General features: G+C 37.9%; 1 protein-coding gene across 1 annotated transcript; it reads left to right on the forward strand.

Moving 5' to 3' along the window:
- The first annotated feature begins 3,354 nt into the window (after window positions 1-3,354).
- Window positions 3,355-17,642, forward strand: mtm1 (myotubularin 1). The gene is made up of 16 exons (XM_037758342.1): window positions 3,355-3,491; window positions 8,765-8,847; window positions 9,408-9,480; window positions 10,861-10,955; window positions 11,135-11,245; window positions 12,005-12,106; window positions 13,473-13,556; window positions 13,692-13,841; window positions 14,005-14,190; window positions 14,368-14,550; window positions 14,663-14,818; window positions 14,952-14,999; window positions 15,241-15,333; window positions 15,896-16,009; window positions 16,102-16,278; window positions 16,793-17,642. The coding sequence occupies exons 2-16, from the start codon at window positions 8,791-8,793 to the stop codon at window positions 16,982-16,984; spliced, it is 1,821 nt and encodes a 606-aa protein (XP_037614270.1). The 5' UTR covers window positions 3,355-3,491; window positions 8,765-8,790; the 3' UTR covers window positions 16,985-17,642.
- The last annotated feature ends 1,572 nt before the right edge of the window (window positions 17,643-19,214 follow it).

Genomic DNA, 19,214 nt, shown 5'->3' on the forward strand with positions numbered 1-19,214 from the left:
TTAATTAATTTAACATTTCGCATACAGGAAAAGATACATATACACGCTTTAATATATAAACAAATTGTGGATGACAAATAATATCTAAACAGGGAATAATGGTTAAAAAAAAAAAAAATGTAAATAACAAAATAAATAAATAAAAATGAATACAATTAAAAAAAACAGCAAACACAAACTTAATAAAACAAAACATAAATACAGATTAATTCATTTAACATTTCGCCTAGGAAAAGATACATATACATGCTTTTTTTTTGGAAGTGGATAAAAATGCCATCAGACATACTGAAATAAACTAAAGGATAAAACAGTGAACTATAAATAACATCCAGCCTGTCACTACTACTACTATCATCTTCATATTACAATCCCCCAAAAATCATATTACAGTAGAGCATTTTAACTTCCTTCCAACTTTATAACATATATATAATAACATATTTATAACACTGTTTTTGGATTTGCATCTGTCATGTTTCCCATTAGGAAGTGAGGAATAACAGCAGCTTACTATATGTTATCTGTCAAAAAAATGCCTCCTATATGTCAGTATATGTTCTGTGTTGTAATTATATTATATCATGATGTGCAGGTGAATGTATAACATCATTTCAATGCACTACAGCTCCCTCTCCAATGCTTTTAATAACGGAGCCTTGGGCGTCCACCAGTGGGACCTTGTGTGAGGTGATGTATTGACAGGGAGATATGTCCCCGTCGGTGTAATCAATGCCTCGGCTCAGGTCCACGCTGCTGATAGGACCGCTGTCACATTGATTAAAAAAGTAATTTAGTTCATCCGCCTGGGTCATAAACAGTAATGTGCCTCATACTGACATCATGCCCTCATTATTCCTCTATGTGCTCTTTCCTTTTTATGCTGCTTTAATGCATATTATTTGTTGTGGACATTTCGGTATGACAGAGATAACCAGTAGGCCACAGGAGGAGACCTCATTTTCTTCTTTAATTATTATATAAACACCAGTTAATAAAGCTTTAAGATCTCCAAAGGGAACAAAAGAGAGATGCCTTTCTACTAGTTAGTCTAGTTCAGGGGTCCGCAACCTGCGGCTTTTTAGCTCCTCTCCAGTGGCTCCCTGTGGATTTTTAAAAAAATGAGTGGAAATGAATAATTGTTTTTTTGTGTACATTTTCATTTTTATTTATCATTGTTGTAGGTCTATGGTACGACGGTACGATGCGGTATTAGGGCCACATTGAGGAAAAAAATAAATCTGAAATTTCGAGAATAAAGTCATAATATTATTGACTTTATTCTCGTAATATGAGTTTTTTCTCGTAAAGTTCCGACTTTATTCTCGTAACATTACGACTTTTTTCTCGTAATATTACAACTTTTTTCTCGTAAAGTAATGCCTTTATCTCGTAATATTTTGATTTTTTTCTCATAAAGTTGCGACTTTTTTTCTCGTAAAGTTATGAATTTATTCTCGAAACATTACGACTTTATTCTCGTTATATTCCGACTTTTTTACTCGTAATATTATGACTTTATTCTCGAAATCTCAGATATTTTTCCCTCAATGTGGCCCTAATACTCTGTAGTACATTGTCTCTTTGGCCCTCACTGCATTAGACTTATATACTATATACTTAGACTATAAACTGTGTTACCTTCATCACAATGATCAGATGTTTTGCTGCTCCACACAGATTTTTATTTTCATCTTTTTGCCTGAAATGGCTCTTCTGATAGTAAAGGTTGCTGACCCCTGGTCTAGTTTATTATTTTTCACTGCTTATTATTGTTTGAGTTCTACTTGGAGTCACTTACTAAAATGTAAAAAGCCTGCACCACTATTCATACACCGTCTGTGCTCTGTTGTCCTCTATTGTTAGAAGTGAGAACTGCAGTTTGGGAGTTTAAAGGCTTCACATCTCTGCACTTGCTGATGCTGCTATACTACAGTATGATCAGGTTTTTCCGGTTGCTGCTCGGGTCCAGGTCCGACTTATCTTTATTGGTGGGTCAAAGCAGTTTCATAAGCAATTTCCAGGTCGGGGTGAAAGTCCGGCATGTGATCTCTGTGGCATCTCCAAGGCTACGATGATACAACTAACCTTAAAGAGACAGCAGGGCCAAGACCTTGGAAACTCAAATGTGTATCAATTTATACTTTACAAATTAAAATGATGGCATTACACAAATACACACAGTAAATAGAGGGATAATAATGCTGGTGCTGATTCCAATTAGTAGAATTACATTAAAATGTAAGAGGGAAAAATACTAAAAATACTAAATACTACTACTACTACTACTAATGATAATAATAATAATAATAATAATAATAGCGATAATAATAATAATAATATATATGTATTTGAGGTCTGATTTTTTTTTGTTGCAATTATCTTATAATAAGATAATCCATATATAAGGTTCGCATTTTTATTTTGTGATTAACTAATTATTATTATTATAATTATTAATAATAATAATACATATTTGAGGTCTTTTTATTTTGCAATTATCTTATAATAAAATAATTAATATTAAGGTTTGCTTTTTTATTTTGTAATTAACTGATTATTATTTGTATTATTTGTATTATTATATTTTATTCATAAAATTATTATCATTATTATATTTTATTCATATAATATACACAGAACACTCATTCAACAGACAAAAACAGGAATATCATGTGGGAAAAACTACCTTTCCCAGCATTCCTTGCGAGCTCCCAAATTTTGACAACCAACCAATCCGCGCCATGACAGCCCGGCACGTGACGTAGGGGTAAATTCCTGCTGGTGGCAATTATCTTATAATAAAATAATCCATATATAAGGTTTGCTTTTTTATTTTCTGATTAACTCTATAATAATAATAATAATAATATTAATACATAATTGAGGTCCGATTTTTATTTTGTAATTATTTTATAATAAAATTATTCATATTTAAAGTTTGATTTTTTATTTTGTAATTAACTAATTATTATTGTTATTATTATCATTATTATTATTAATAATAATAATGATAATAATAATAATAATAATTAATTAATTAATAATAATAATAATACATATTTGAGGTCTGCTGTTTATTTTGAAATTATCTTATAATAAAATAATTCATATTAAGGTTTGCTTTTTTATTTTGTAATTAACTATTTAATAATAATAATAATAAAAGGCTACAGCTCAGGTCAACATATGTCATCCATGAAATCATAAACTGAATTATTTCCTGCAATCAAATCTAATTCTCTCTTTTGTTTGTTTGATTTTATTCATAAAATATTATACACATTCAACAGACAAAAACAGGAATATCATGAGGGAAAAACTACCTTTCCCAGCATCCCTTGCGAGCTCCCCAAATTTTGACAACCAGCCAATCGTCGTCATGACAGCCCAGCACGTGATGTGACGTAGTGGTAAGTTCCTGCTGGAGGCTGTGAGAGAAACAGATCCGACATTCAGACTCTCAGCGGGGAGAAACGCGACTTTACTGGGTAAGTTCAGACATTTAACCTCAACTAGACCACCCGGGTTCATTATAAGAGTTCTTCGGAAAGGTTTACTGAAGGTTTCGACCCACTGTGGAGGAGAAATAGCCTGTATTTCGGCCGTTAAGAAGCTCTTCGTACTCGCACTACAGTAGGCCCTCCGTCTATTTCCTGGTGTAACTCTGCTCAGCTGCTGAGAGTCTGCAGGAATGACAGAGTTGGAAAAGTTCACTTTTAATAGAGGGGTTTATTATAGTTAGCTTTGTTCTTCTCCACTCTGCTTCTTCTTTTTATTATTAATATTATTATTATTATTATTATTATTATTAGATAGTTAATTACAAAATAAAAGCAAACCTTAAATATGTATTATTATTATTATTATTATTATTATTTATTAGATACTTGCAAAATAAAAAGCAGACCATAAATATGTATTATTATTATTATTGTTATTATTATTATTATTATTATTATTATTATTATTATTATTAAATAGTCAAACAAACAAGATAAAGAGAGAATTAGATTTGATTGCAGGAAATAATTCAGTTTATGATTTCATGGATGACACATGTTGACCTGAGCTGTAGCTTATTATTATTAACATCATTATTATTATTATTATTATTATTATTATTATTAATTAGTTAATTACAAATAAAGCAAAAAAAATAATAAAGCAAACCTTAAATTCGAATTATTTTATTTTAAGAAAATTGCAAAATAAAAATCAGACCTCAAATATATTATTATTATTACTATTAGTAGTAGTAGTAGTATTTATATTATCTATCATTAGTTAATTACAAAATAAAAAAGCAAACCTTAAATATGTATTATTTTATTGTAAGATAATTGCAAAATAAAAAGCAGACCTCAAATATTTATTATTATTATTATTATTAATTAGTTAATCAGAAATAAAAATGCAAACCTTATATATGGATTATTTTATTGTAAGATAATTGCAAAATAAAAATCAGACCTTAAATAAATATATATTATTATTATTATTATTATTAATAAAAAAATAGTTAATTACAAAATAAAAAAGCAAACCTTAAATATCAATTATTTTATTATAAGATAATTGCAAAATAAAAAGCAGACCTCAAATATGCATATATATGCACATGCAATATACTTCAACTCCTAGCTTGTTATTATCATTTTATCTCTTTGTGAACACAGATAAGGTCAAGTATGTGCTGATATAGTGTGTGTTGTCGAGGTGAAAGTTGTTGTAATGTGGTTTATATCATCATATATCAGCTACTGTATGTTCAGGTCACCAGGTCAGAAACAGCTCCAGTGCTGAAGTTGGTGAATTAAATATGGAATTAACAGCCTTGTGTTATATATAATTGAGGGGGGAAATATACCTGTAATATGCATGAATAGTTATAATAATAGAAGGCTGTCAGTGTGAGCATGTGCAGACTCAGCTTTTCTGCACCAGCTTCTGTATACTGGAGCCAAATCGATGCATCAGCATGGTATATATTATTATTATTATTGACGGCTTTTAGTTGGCCACATATATATATCAGTATGGATCTACTGCATATGTTGGATACATTAATTACATATACATTACATTACATACAACTAAAACTAAATACATTTAAGCGTCATCTTCGTCTGCTAAAGCAAGTCAGGAAGGAGGTTAAATAACGCTCCAAAATTTGGGCTACATTTTGGCGAGGAAAAACTTGTCATGGCCAATTTCAAAAGGGGTCCCCTTGACCTCTGACCTCAAGATATGTGACTGAAAATGGGTTCTATGGGTACTGGCTATGACCTGTGGTGACCTCTAGGATAATCACAGCCTCATGAAACTTTACAGCCACAAACTAGAGACCTAGAGCATTCAGAGGATGGATGGCTTTCCTAGCTATAGATTGATGATAAGGGGGTTTCTGAGCAGTTTACACAACAGAAGTGCTCGCCATCCAATCGTTGAAAAATGCAATTCTTGCAGAAATCTTAAAAGATGTCAAAAGTTTTTGATACCAAATCACAGCATGGCTTTTTCTATGGTGTTCCTCAAGGTCTTTGTGCCTTAATGTGGTATTTTGGAGGGATTATTGGTCATTTTTGTTTATTCTCGAGTGGTAAAAAATAGTTAAATTTAGCACCAAAATCTGTGTAACAAATGGTATCAACCTAAAAATTGCTGCAACAACTTATGAGACATAAATGAGCATGAGAATGGAAATCATACACTTCTATCATAATGTTCTAAACCCTTACACACTTTCACAATTCATTTTAGATAATTAATTCATGTTTCATGTTCATTCATGTCTAGAACAGCTTGACACACAGTGCTGAGCTGCATCTCAAATTAATCTTCAGGTTCTCAGCTTTCAGATGATGTACACCACTTCTATGTGACATCTACTGTTGACCTGCTATCTCTCCCTAAAGACCCCCTGTACCCCATTAAAAAAAAAAAGGACAAAAGCAGGTCTATTGTGGGTGTTAGCGGGTTAACCAGACTATAATTAGCTGCCACAATATTTCCCAGAATGAGGAAGCATTCACAGCTTGTAGTTTCACGTGCTTAAAAGTGAGTGTTGATGCAACAAGACCAGATTATTTGACGTTAACAATGTTTAAACATTCACTCAGTTCATCGACCTCTCTCTCATCATCCACTCTCTGTCTGTTAGTGAAAACCTTCTACTGTTCCCAACCACAAACCTCTGATGGTGGTTAAACCACAGTCAGCCACAAAATATACCACAACACACCTCAGTCACTCCACGCTCTGACTGATGAGTCTGGTTTTCTCTCTTTAATATTGTTTTTAGGTGGGTTAAACTTGATGCAATCTCTTCATCACATGCCATGATTTCTAAATAAACTTTCAGTTTCACTTCTTTCACACTTTCCCTCCATCCATAACTCACACCCTCTCTGACTCACCAACGAATATTCTGCATCACTTTCTCACTTCCTCCTTCCTTTCCTCCTTCCCACCCTCCTCTCCTGAAGTTTTCATAGTCAGACAGGTTCATTGTGATTGTATCTCTACCAGGAATAAGCTCCTTGTATGAACTTGTTTCTTTAATAATGGGATAGTTTCCACAGTATAAGCAGTAAGGCAAACTCTCTGATGGCTGACATTTGTATTTGTCTAACAGTATACACTGTAAAAAAAAAAAGAGTAAAATAACTGTCAATTAATTAACATAAATAAACTATAAAAAAAACGGTAATTATCTTTATATAATTAGCCTTTATTACTGTAATTTTACAAGAAATATTTTACTTTTAACATATTTATTGTTAGAATAGTCATACACCGTAAATCTAAAACCATTTATATATAAATCACAAATGAAACATGTAATTTCACATTGCAAAAGCCCAAATTTAGATTAACTCTGAAGTTTTGCAAAAGAAATCTGTATTTTTACAAGAAATATTTTTATAATTCCCTGAAATCCTTTTCTTCTAACATAAATTAATTGTTAAAATAAAGTCATAAACCTCTAAAAAACTGAATAATTATCTTTAAAAATTATCAAGAAAAGCTTAAATACAGATAATTCCGATTGTGATTACAAAAAATATCGTAAATTTAAGACCATTTACATATAAATCACAAATGAAACATGTACATTTTACATTTTTTTTCCGTCATTTTGAAAATACAGACAAAAAATGTAAAATTTCTTGAAAAAAAATGTTTAAAAAAATGTTTTTTTTTACAGTGTATACTGTCTGGATCCCTCTGGTAGCGCCCTACAATGCATTACCATGTTGTTGTTTTTTTAGAGGTGTTGCCATGACTACAGTTGAGTGACAGCTGGGATCCAGCACAGCGTGGAGATGTTTCCGTCCCCCCCCCCAGTACACTGAACACCTATTACTCACCTTACCTTTACCCAACTATTGTGTGTAATCGTGGACGCAGTAATTCAATATTAGAAGAAGGCTAGCTGGTTAATTATTGATGATACATAAGGTGGTAATGGGCTCATTGGTGCTCAACCGGAGTCAACGTGGTGATATTGATCACTCTGGTGAAAATGCTTCTACTACATCTTCAGTGATGTTTCAACAATATTGTCTGATGCTCGACGGACATCTCTTAACCCTCTGAGACCCACAATAGACCTGTTTTTGTCTTTTCTTTAGGGGGGTACAGGAGGTCTTTAGGGGGAGATAGCAGGTCAACAGTAGATGTCACATAGAAGTGGTGAACATCATCTGAAAGCTGAGAACCGGAAGATTAATTTGAGATGCAGATCAGCACTGTGTGTCTAGTTGTTCTAGTCATAAATCAGAAATAAACATGCATTAATTAATTAAAATACATTGAGAAAGTGTATAGGGGTTTAGAACGTTATGATCGAAGTATATGATGGTCATCCCCATGCTCTATTATGTTTCATAAGTATTTTTTGGGTTGATGCCATTTGTTACACAGATTTGGTGCTAAATTTACCCATTTTTTACCACTCGAGAATTAACAAAAATGATCAATAATCCCTCCAAAATACCACATTAAGACACCAAGACCTTGAGCAACACCATAGAAAAAGACATGCTGTGATTTGGTTTAAAAAACTTTTTGACATTTTTTAAGATTTCCGCAAGAATTGCATTTTTCAGCGATTGAATGGTGAGCACTTCTGTTGTGTGAACTGCTCAGAAACCCTGTTATTGTCAATCTATAGCTAAGAAAGCCATCCATCCTCTGAATGCTCTAGATCTCTAGTTTGTTGCTGTAAAGTTTCATGAGGCTGTGATTATCCTAGAGGTCACCACAGGTCATTTTATACAGTGAGGTCAAGTTTTTTAGTTTTTTTTAAATGGTCTCACTACAATAAAATGTATCCTATGGGGACTAACATCATCACACATGAATACAGTTGGGCTCATTGGATCCACAAGAGTCTCAGCTTTACAGTGATACCCAATTTATGTAATTCTAAGACTGTTTAGGGACCCCAGTATGCAGAAATATTCAAACACACCATTTTAAAATAGGAGGAAATAACACATTTAGGCTGCATGAAAAAAACACTGCTGTCTTGGACTATGTTAAGACTCAATATGCTTTGTTTGGGTGCTGACAGCAGCAGTATTACTGATGTCTTATCTGACATGGTGTATTGTGGCCCTGGGGCTGTAATGAAAGTGTTCTAGTATCTCTCATGTTTTGTGCTGATGGATCTGTGCTTATAGTCTGGTATTATACTGACCGAGAGTAGGACGTTGCTGCTGACACCACTAACAGTGTCTATGTGTCTCTTTCTCAGCCTGTGGAAGCCCCCCTCCCTGAGCGATGGCCTCACCAGTCTCAGTCTACAACTCCAATCCCTTGGACACACACATCTCCAGTGTAAGTGTCTTGTTTGCTTTTATGTGGTGTATCCGCAACGGACTGTGTACCTGTCCCAGCTAGTTAAACGACGTGTCCGTCTGTTCGTCCAATCAGCCGTTAGCAAAAAAGGGCTCACTGAGTGGAACCGTACAGAAGAAGAATCCAAATACCTATAATATGACTCTGAAGTAAAACAATAAAAAAATAAAAAAATTAATAAACTAAAATTCCAAATAAGGATGAAGAGCAGCGGTGTCTAATTTAGTCGCTAAGCCCCTAATTCTTCCATGTCACAGTCCGTTAGTTCAACATCTTAAAAAGGGAAAAGTGGCGTGTTTATGGTGTCTCATCTCACTGGCTACTGGATCTGACCACACTGGAAACTGGCTCCATCAAACCGGCTCTTTCTACCCATTTTTCCCTTTCGTGGTACTTCCACTGAAAATCAAAAAAAACAACTAAATAATGTGTGAAACTCTTTTATACAGCCTCATCAGCAGTCCTTTGAATAAATGTGTTACTGTGATTCATTCTATTATTTAGTTTTCATGACTTGTGTTTTGTGTGTTTGTTTGTAGACCTCCAGAGAGTCTCTGAAGATGGAGTTGTTATCTGATGTGTCTCTGCTGCCGGGGGAGGAGAGAATTATAGGTGAGTACTCACACTTTACTGTCAGGTGAACTCAGGGTCTGAAATTAGCACCCGCCACCCGCCAAATGTGGGTAAATCGTTGGCAGTGGCGGGTAAATTCGTCAGGACCAGGGTCAGAAATTAACTTTCTACACAAGTATTTTTTTTTTCTGCCACTTTTGAAATCTATTCGCTAAATGAAGAAATAACATTTTAGATCTGATGTCATTCAATGTTCGATATATTTCACATAAAAAACATTATTACAGTACTGTACTGTACTTTGCTTTTGTCATCTATAGTGGTTATTTGCATAAAACAATTCAAATTATTATGATTATTTAAATATTTGCTCTGATTTAAAATAAATCTTGGTAAGTTGTTATGAAGTTAAAAAGGTCATAAATCTCTCTCTAATATCTATTTTATATTGATGTGAAAGCATCTCCATCAAACAACTGGATTTATTCAAGTTTCTCGCCAAAAACGTAATTTTACGAGATTACATTTGAACACATCATGATGACGTTGTAATTTATCTTCACCCAATGGTCATTTTTGCTGAGCAGAGCTTGAACGCCTCATAATAATAACTCAATGGCACCTCCGTTAACGTTTGTAGCTCCGTCAATTAGCCAAGCAGGACTGTGCTGCCCACCGGCTGCTAACAACCATCGTTACTAGCTCTCCTCCTGTTGATTTCAACACAGATTTGTTGTTCACGGTGTCGCTTTATCAGCACAGTCCTGCTTGGCTAAATAACGGAGCTACTAACGTTAACGGAGGTGCCATTGAGTTATTATTATGAGGCGTTCAAAGTCTGCTCAGGAAAAATGACCATTGGGTGAAGTTAAATTACAACGTCATCATGATGTGTTCAAATGTAATATCGTAAAATTAAGTTTTATGGTGAGAAACTTGAATAAATCCAGTTGTTTGAAGGAGATATTTTCACATCACAAATAACCACTATAGATGATGATAACAAAGTACAGTACTGTGTACACTACCCTCCCGGGCTCCCCCAGAAGCTACGGTATAATTCAAACACTTTAATTTACCGTGTATATAATGTTTTTTATGTAAAATATATCAAACATTTAATAACATCAGATCTAAAATGTTATTCCTTCATTTAGCAGGGAGATTTCAAAAGTGGCAGATAAATAAAAATGCTTTCCCGCCACAGTGGCAGTGACATGTGATGTAGATGCCAGTTACTGAGCGGGTCTGTCCTTATTAGTCTCTTATTGAACACTCGGAGTAGACGGTATTTATAGACTACCTTTGCTGCGCGGCTCTCTTCTCTTTTTCTGCTTCCTCTTCTCTGTATGTGAGCTGATTTCTTCCCTTTCAGTGCTGCTTGTCACTGCTTAAATGTTTGTATTCGTGTGTTTTCAGATAAAGAAATCATCTACATCTGTCCGTACAACAGCGCCGTGAAAGGCAAAGTGTTGATCACCAACTACAGACTGTACTTCAAGAGCTCAGATGCTGTAAGTCCCGTTAAACTCACATGGTCACAAGGTTTCCCAAAGTTGTATACTTAGTCTCCTTCAAAGAGAATATTTCTTGTGAGTATTGTAATAGTATTTTCTACTGATGGCAGAGAGGACTTTGTTGGTTAATGTAGTTGTTGGCATGTGTAACGACATGCTGACTCTGTTTGTTGAAGGATGTGGTGGTGACGCTGGACGTTCCTCTTGGCGCCATCAGTCGGGTGGAGAAGATGGGCGGGGCGTCCAGCAGAGGAGAAAACTCCTACGGCCTGGAGATCACCTGCAAGGTAAGCGTATGTGTGTGTGAGTAGGAGAGAGAGAGAGAGAGAGAGGTACGTACAACATAAGGAATGTCTATAATTTGTGCTTGTACCACCTCAAAAGTGGAGTTTTCTAAACAGACAGAAATTCAGCTCACATTCAGCGTTACTCACCAAAACTCGTTGTGTGTCTATCCTTTAGTTGTTTACAACAAACAAAACCCTGCCCAAAGGGAACCTTTAACCCTTGTGCTTCACTAGGGACATTTTAATTCTTAATTCTTCAATCATTTTGGCTGTGTTACTGCATATGACAGGCATTTTATTTTATAAAAAGTTGAACCTCAGCTCCTCTAATAAGTCTGTAATAAACTGTGTATCCAAAATAAAGGCTTAAAATACTGAAAATGACTGAATATTTGGTAGTTATGATCAGGACTGAAGTTGGTTAAAAGATCCAACTTATCAAAAATAGAAAATGATATTAAAGAGGACCTATTATTATGCTTATTTTCAGGTTCATATTTGTAATTTGTGTGTCTACTAGAACATGTTTACATGCTTTAATGTTAAAAAAAACACATTATTTTCTCGTCTTTTCACCCTCTGTCTGAAACGCTCCGTTTTTTTTAAAGTCTGTTATTGCAGTGCAGTGCTAAATTTGTGGAATAAGCTTTTAAAATCATGAAACGTCAGCAGCAATGCTCACAGTAATCACACATACTTTCTTAATGAAATGCTTTTATCTGCTGTGTGTGTGCTGATCTTCTCCTCCGTCCTCCTCAGGACATGAGGAACCTGAGGTTCGCCTTGAAGCAGGAAGGTCACAGCAGAAGAGATATCTTCGAGCTCCTCTTCAAATACGCCTTCCCCCTCTCACATGGTCTGGTAAGACAGCCTTCTAACTTCTACTGCCACCTACTGACGAACAGACAGAGGGTTGTTTCTTGTATCTGGAAATAAAGGGGACCTGATTATTTGCTGGGCCAGCCGGGGGAATTCATTTAAAAGATGATACGGCCTCATATTGGTGGGACACTATGTCCTGTATGTAGAGGTCACTCTAAACAGAAGGCTCCGCTGCCTTTGTTGTGACTATCAGTCCAGTCTTTGAGTGTATTTAAAGCAGCAGAGCATTCAAGTCTACCCAGTATTGGCTGACATTTCCCTGCTGACAGCCTTCCTCCATTTGTTTCAATGCCCAGTATTCATTCAGTGTGCACGAAATGCAGCCCCCTTCGTGTGCCACACAGAGCTACACCGCCCACACCACGGCTACAGCTGCTCGGCTAATGCTAAAATATGTGTCAGAGCTAGCCTGACGGGGCTACCGTCTCTGGTTTGGGCCTCACACGTATACTGCTAACAACCTCCTGCTGGCTGCACTGGATAACAATTCATCAGGTTTATCTTTTAAGAGTGTTTATATCTCAGACGTTCACTCTTCATTCCCTGTATAGACAGTGAGACCCACAATAGACCTGTTTTTGTCTTTTTTAGGGGGGGGTGTAGGGGGTATTTAGGTGGAGATAGCAGGTCAACAGTAGATGTCACATAGAAGTGGTGAACATCATCTGAAAGCTGGGAACCTGAAGATTAATTTAAGATTGTGGGGGTACCCATAGAGCTAATTTTCATTCACATATCTTGAGGTCAGAGGTCAAGGGACCCCTTTTTCTCGCTAAAATTTAGCCCAACTTTGGAGCGTTATTTAACCTCCTTCCCGACATGGTTGGTACCAATGGATTCCTTAGGTTTTTTTCTAGTTTCATATGATATCTGATAACCTAGCCAACGTGACCTTGACACCCAAAGGAGCCGTCCAGTCACAGAGCTTAAAAATGTGTTTGCAATGCTCTGCTATCAGCTAGTGGAAGCTGAATATGTTGATATGTAAGAACCAAATAAAACAGTCAGCAGATTCAGGGTCTGATTGTGACAACAAAGCATGTTTTTGTAGTATTTATTAGTACTTTAAACAATTAGGCGACTAATCAGTTAACAGAAAACGTATCGTAATGCATCAAACTTCTTTTAATGTCTCAGATTTTTCTGTTTTCTATCATTGTAAACTGAACATCTTTGAGTTTTTGACTGTCGGTCGGATGGAACAAGACATTTGAAGACTTAATTACACAACCCTGCTTGAACTACCCTTTTAAGTCACTCTTGGTCACTCTCAGGGCCACTGTGCTGCTGTTGTTGTACTATTGTAGTGTGTAAAGTGTCCTTCTCTTCTCTCCCCTCCATCCAGCCACTGTTTGCGTACGTGACTCAGGAGAAGTACGGAGAGAACGGCTGGGACATCTACAAACCCATAGAGGAGTTCAGACGGCAGGTAAGTCACAGCTTTAGGACTTTACTATCACCGTACTGCTTCTACTGTACATCATTTTGTTGTGTGAACTACAAGTTAAAAACAGTAGAATCCTGTTCCAGTGAGTAACTGCTGATGATCCTTGTCTTTTTAAAGGGCTTACCTAATACCAAGTGGCGTATTACATTCATCAATAAGAACTACGAGCTGTGTGACACCTACCCCACTGTGCTGGCTGTACCCTTTAAAAGTAAAGAGGAGGACCTCAGGAGAGTGGCTGCCTTCAGGTCAAGAGGACGCATACCGGTGAGCACAAAACTCCTCTATAGAAAACTAAAGGGGTCCACTTACTGGCATTTACAAGACCTTCTGTAGCATGGAGAAATCAGATATTCATGTTTAGATACACAGACAGTACTTGAATTGGTGAGTCTGTGTCCTCCGGTACTGACTGGGCTTTGTGCTTCAGGTTCTATCGTGGATCCACCGGGAGAACCAGGCGGTGATTGTCCGCTGCAGTCAGCCTCTGGTCGGCATGTCCGGTAAGAGAAACAAGGACGACGAGCGCTACCTGGACGTGATCAGGGAGGCGAACGACACCACCAAGCTCACCATCTACGACGCTCGGCCCAGCGTCAACGCCGTGGCCAACAAGGTCAGAAGGGAGAGGAAGTACTCTCAGGGAGAGGAAGTACTCTCAAGGGGGTTAAAGGGCTGGTTTGACTAGGGCTTATATAACGGCAGTTTCATGCAGCCGATCAGCTGAGAATCCCCCAGCCAATCCAATTTACTTTTTAATTCTAGTTGATCTTAACGTCTTTGCTCTCCTCAGGCCACAGGAGGAGGCTACGAGGGTGACGAGTACCTCAACGCAGAGCTCGTCTTCCTGGACATCCAGAATATCCACGTCATGAGGGAGTCCCTGAAGAAACTCAAGGACATCGTCTACCCCAATGTGGAGGATTCTCACTGGCTGTCCAGTCTAGAGTCGACACACTGGCTAGAACATGTTAAGGTGAGGAAAACATTCCATCATCTAGGGGTACATTATGATTTTAATTTGAGGTATTGTGCCTCTATGGGCTGTCGTCACTCGTAGTCTAAATAGCGTGTTTGTGTGTGTGCAGCTGGTGTTGTCAGGAGCCATCCAAGTAGCAGACAAGGTGTCCAGCGGGAACTCGGTGTTGGTTCACTGCAGCGACGGCTGGGACCGGACCGCTCAGCTCACCTCTCTGGCCATGCTGATGCTGGACAGCCACTACCGCACTCTCAGAGGCTTCCAGGTCAGTAAACCGCACAACCAGCAAAGCAGCACAGTGAGCTCTAAATGCACCCGTTCAGTGGTTTTTAACTGTAATTGAATGTCAGCTTTAGTGAAACGAGTGGACAGAAAAGTGAAAATTTGTGTCGTTTCAGGTGCTGATTGAGAAGGAATGGATCAGCTTTGGGCACAAGTTTGCCTCAGTGAGTAACTGCTGTCTTTCGGATGATCTACTTCAGCTGTGTGTGTTTTTAATAGGAATCCATATGCAATACTGTCAGATATTTTAAAGCAATATTGAAACTGTTGTGTGTGTGTGTGTGTGTGTGTGTGTGTGTGTGTGTGTGTGTGTGTGTGTGTGTGTGTGTGTGTGTGTGTGTGTGTGTGTGTGTGTGTGTGTGTGTGTGTGTGTGTGTGTGTGTGTGTGTGTGTGTGTGTGTGTAGAGGATAGGTCACGGTGACAAGAACCACGCAGATCAGGACAGATCGCCCATCTTTGTTCAGTTCATCGACTGCGTGTGGCAGATGACTAAACAGGTATGTTGAACTCATCTGAATCATCCATGATCATCAAGTTTTTGATACCAAATCACAGCATGGCTTTTTCTATGGTATTCCTCAAGGTCTTGGTGTCTTAATGTGGTATTTAGGAGGGATTATTGATCATTTTTATTAATTCTCGAGTGGTAACAAATGGTTAAATTTAGCACAAACATCTGTGTAACAAATGGTCTTCAGGTTCCCAGCTTTCAGATGATGTACACCACTTCTATGTGACATCTACTGTTGACCTGCTATCTCCCCCTAAAGACCCCCTGTGCCCCCTAAAAAAGACAAAAACAGGTCTATTGTGGGTCTTAGAGGGTTAACCAGACTATAATTAGCTGTCACAGCATTTCACAGAATGAGGAAGCATTCACAGCTTGTAGTTTCACGTGCTTAAATGTGAGTATTGATGCAACAAGACCAGATTATTTTGACTCAAGATGTGTGAATGAAAACGACAACAGGGAGTTTATCTTAAAGACCAATCCACCAAAGAACGTCGGCTGATCTGAGATGACTGAGGCAGACTTTGTAACTCCTCTTCTCCTCTCAGTTTCCTACAGCCTTCGAGTTCAACGAGCGCCTCCTGCTGACAATCCTGGATCACCTCTACAGCTGTTGCTTCGGGACTTTCCTCTACAACTGCGAGAGTGCACGAGACCAGCACGTAAGACTCACTCGCCCTGAAAACAAACACGCTTTAGACTTAAACCTGCAGCGTAAACCTCACAGTCACATCCCTTTCTTTCTGTTGTGCAGGAGGTGAGATCAAAGACGGTGTCTCTGTGGTCTCTGGTCAACAGTAAGATGGAAATGTATTTAAACCCCTTCTACACACCGGAGTCCGGCAGGGTGCTCTACCCCGTCGCCAGCATGCGCCACCTCGAGCTGTGGGTAACGTACTACATCCGCTGGAACCCACGTATACGACAACAGGTAGGACTGCTAGTTATGTAATATCCTTTTACCCTCTGGGGGGCGCTAGAAGCCACCACTTTCATTGTGTATCTGTAGTTATGAGATTTCCCATGCCATGTTATGATTTGAGCATATTGTTTTATGCTAAATGCAGTACCTGTGAGGGTTTCTGGACAATATCTGTCATTGTTTTGTGTTGTTAATTGATTTTCAATAACAAATATATACAAACATTTGCATAAAGCAGCATATTTGTCCACTTCCATGTTGATAAGAGTATTAAATACTTGACAAATCTCCCTTCAAGGTACATTTTGAATAGAAAATGTGTGATTAATTTGCGATTTAAAAAAAAACGAAGCATTCGAATACTGATTTGGAGGTTGAATACCATGGCAACGGTCGAAGCTTTGAAGCTTCGAAGCATTCGGGTCAGCCGTACAAAAAATGGCCTTTGTTGGTTTTATAACTGGATGTACCAGGAGCTGTGTATTTGTCAGTAATCAGTATGTGTGTGTGTTGTGTGTTGCAGCAACAGAGTCCGGTGGAGCAGCGCTACAAGGAGCTGTTGGCCCTCCGAGACGAGTACTTGAAGAAGCTGGAGGAGCTGCAGCTGTCTGACTCCCCGTCTTCCCGTATGGCTAACATGCCCACCCCCAACACCTCGTCCTCCAGCGCCTCCACGCCGCCACAGCAATACACACACCTACAAACTCCCCTCTGAGGGCTGGTGACACACACACACACACACACACACACACACACACACTCACACTCACAGATGTTGACTTGCACTTACTTCACTCTGTCAGTCTCTCAGTCTCTCACACACACGCAGGGAATGAATTAGTTTCGTGCAGTAGTCCTAACTGTTTATAACAAATAATGCTAATAAGATTTAGATTTGATGGGTAATTCTAACACCATAGTGGTGATGATGGTGATTTATGCAATATGTCACAGTACAGCCTTGTCAGACTTTTCTACACACACACACACTCTCACTCTCACCGTACACGGAAGCCTTAAAGACATTCAGTGGCTTTCAGTCCAAGGGCTTGAACACACAGGACACATGGTGTATGTATAGGCGTTCACACGGGCAGCAGAGCAGAGCCCAAGTTATGTGTTGTCTCTGTACGTCATACTGATTGGTACGGAAGCCCTGAGAGGCAAAACAAAAAAATATCTGGTGATACATTTTTACTAAGTCTGATCTAAATAGTTTTCTCTCCGGTGTTTGTGACTGGAGAACAAATGAAAAAAAAAAAGGTTTTGTCAGGATAAATTTTGTTGGAAAAAGTTTCGAATAAAACTAATAACTAAAATTAATAGAAAATTATAAAAGTAATAAATAAAAAGTTAAAAAAAATAAAAGTAATTTGTATAACTTGCTAAGAGGTCAAGGGAACCCTTCGAAAATGGCCATGCCAGTTTTTCCTCGCCTAAAATTCAGTGTAAGTTTAGAGGGTTATTTAACCTCCTTAGTGACAAGCTACTATAACATGATTGGTACCGATAGATTCATTAGGTTTTCTAGTTTCATATGATACCAGTATCTTCACTCTGGCTTAAAAAGGAGGTTAAACGGAGGAAAACATGAAGGAGGCTGTGTTTGACGCTCAATATTTTTTGGGGGGAGGACCCGTTTAGGGGTGTAACATAAAATAGGGGGCTCATCCGTGACTAAAATCACAGCCCGCTACAACCTAAAAATCACAAGTTGCGTTAATGCGTTAAAGAAATTGGTGGCGTTAAAACTAATTTGCGTTATTATCGCGTTAACTTTGACAGCCCTGAAAAAATATATATATAAGGAGGAAGATTATCCCGGCAGAACCTTTTATTTCATCTGTTCTTAAGTCATAAACACCGGAGAGAAAACAATTTATATCAGACTTAGAAAATGGAAGAATATTTTTTTTCTCACATGCCCTCTCAGGGCTTCCGTAGGTTTGACAGAAACACAGCGGGAAAAAACTGTTGGTGGGTTTTTTTCTTTAATCAGATCACCACAGAACCACATTTAGGTAAAGGCATCTACTATGGGTAGATCCCCTTTGCTGCCACTCGTTTTGCCAAGCTAGTGTTAAAGAGTGTTAAAATTCATTTGTGACCTCGGAAAGAAATTTTAACTCAAGGTCTGCTCACCAGCTTTTTCAGCATTCTGAGATTTAGTTTGAGGATTATTTTGTCAAATTACATAAGAATAGGTGTTAAAATATACGAGACAAAACCCAAAGTTTGCCAAGCAGGGTCTGAAATTAGCAAGCTTGAATTTCAGACCCTGTTTGCCAAGTCATGACAAAAATAGAGACAACACATTTCCTTGGAAACCAAACACATTTCATAGTTAGATGTCGGGACACTGAAAGGTGACACCGGCTCCTGCCTTTGTCCTGCTGCTTCACAAAGCGTTGATGTTCTCCGTGTGAACAAATGCTAGTCAAGATGTTGTACAATTCTCACTTTCTTTCTACTTGCTGCACTGCTACTGAGTGTTGCTCCTTTCCCCCCCCCTCGAGGGATCGATTAGAGCCGCTGCAGAGCTCACGCAGCGGAGAGTTGGAGGCTTAGAGCTTAGACAGTGAACGCCACTGTTCGTCTCCAGCTAAGTGTATATATATATATCTATCAAGTGTGTCAGATTTGGATGGGTTGATGTGGAATTTGTTCGCTTATCAACTTGAGGATGAAAGCTAGAGCCGTCTCTGTCGCGCGCGTGTTTTTTTTTTGCCGCTGCTATCAGCTAAGCTCACCTAAGCAGTATTCTCCAGTAAGCTGCGGCGCTGAGAGCAAATGCAGTTCTAGCATAGAAAGTTTGGTAAGAATGAATCATTTACTTTTATGAATGAAATATATTTCAGGTGCTCAAGATAGTCTAGGGACATGAAGGGGGTGGCTGGCCCTTGATCCTGGATTACCTCTTCTATTGTTCTCACTAAACACAGACA

Source organism: Sebastes umbrosus, chromosome 22 (assembly GCF_015220745.1).
Source record: "Sebastes umbrosus isolate fSebUmb1 chromosome 22, fSebUmb1.pri, whole genome shotgun sequence".
NCBI lineage: Eukaryota > Metazoa > Chordata > Actinopteri > Perciformes > Sebastidae > Sebastes > Sebastes umbrosus.

Coding starts and splice junctions, on each gene's coding strand:
- mtm1 (XM_037758342.1), top strand. CDS start 8,791: ATGGCCTCACCAGTCTCAGTCTACAACTCCAATCCCTTGGACACACAC. Junction 13,842..14,004: donor GGTCAAGAGGACGCATACCG/GTGAGCACAAAA, acceptor TTTGTGCTTCAG/GTTCTATCGTGGATCCACCG. Junction 15,000..15,240: donor TTGGGCACAAGTTTGCCTCA/GTGAGTAACTGC, acceptor GTGTGTGTGTAG/AGGATAGGTCACGGTGACAA.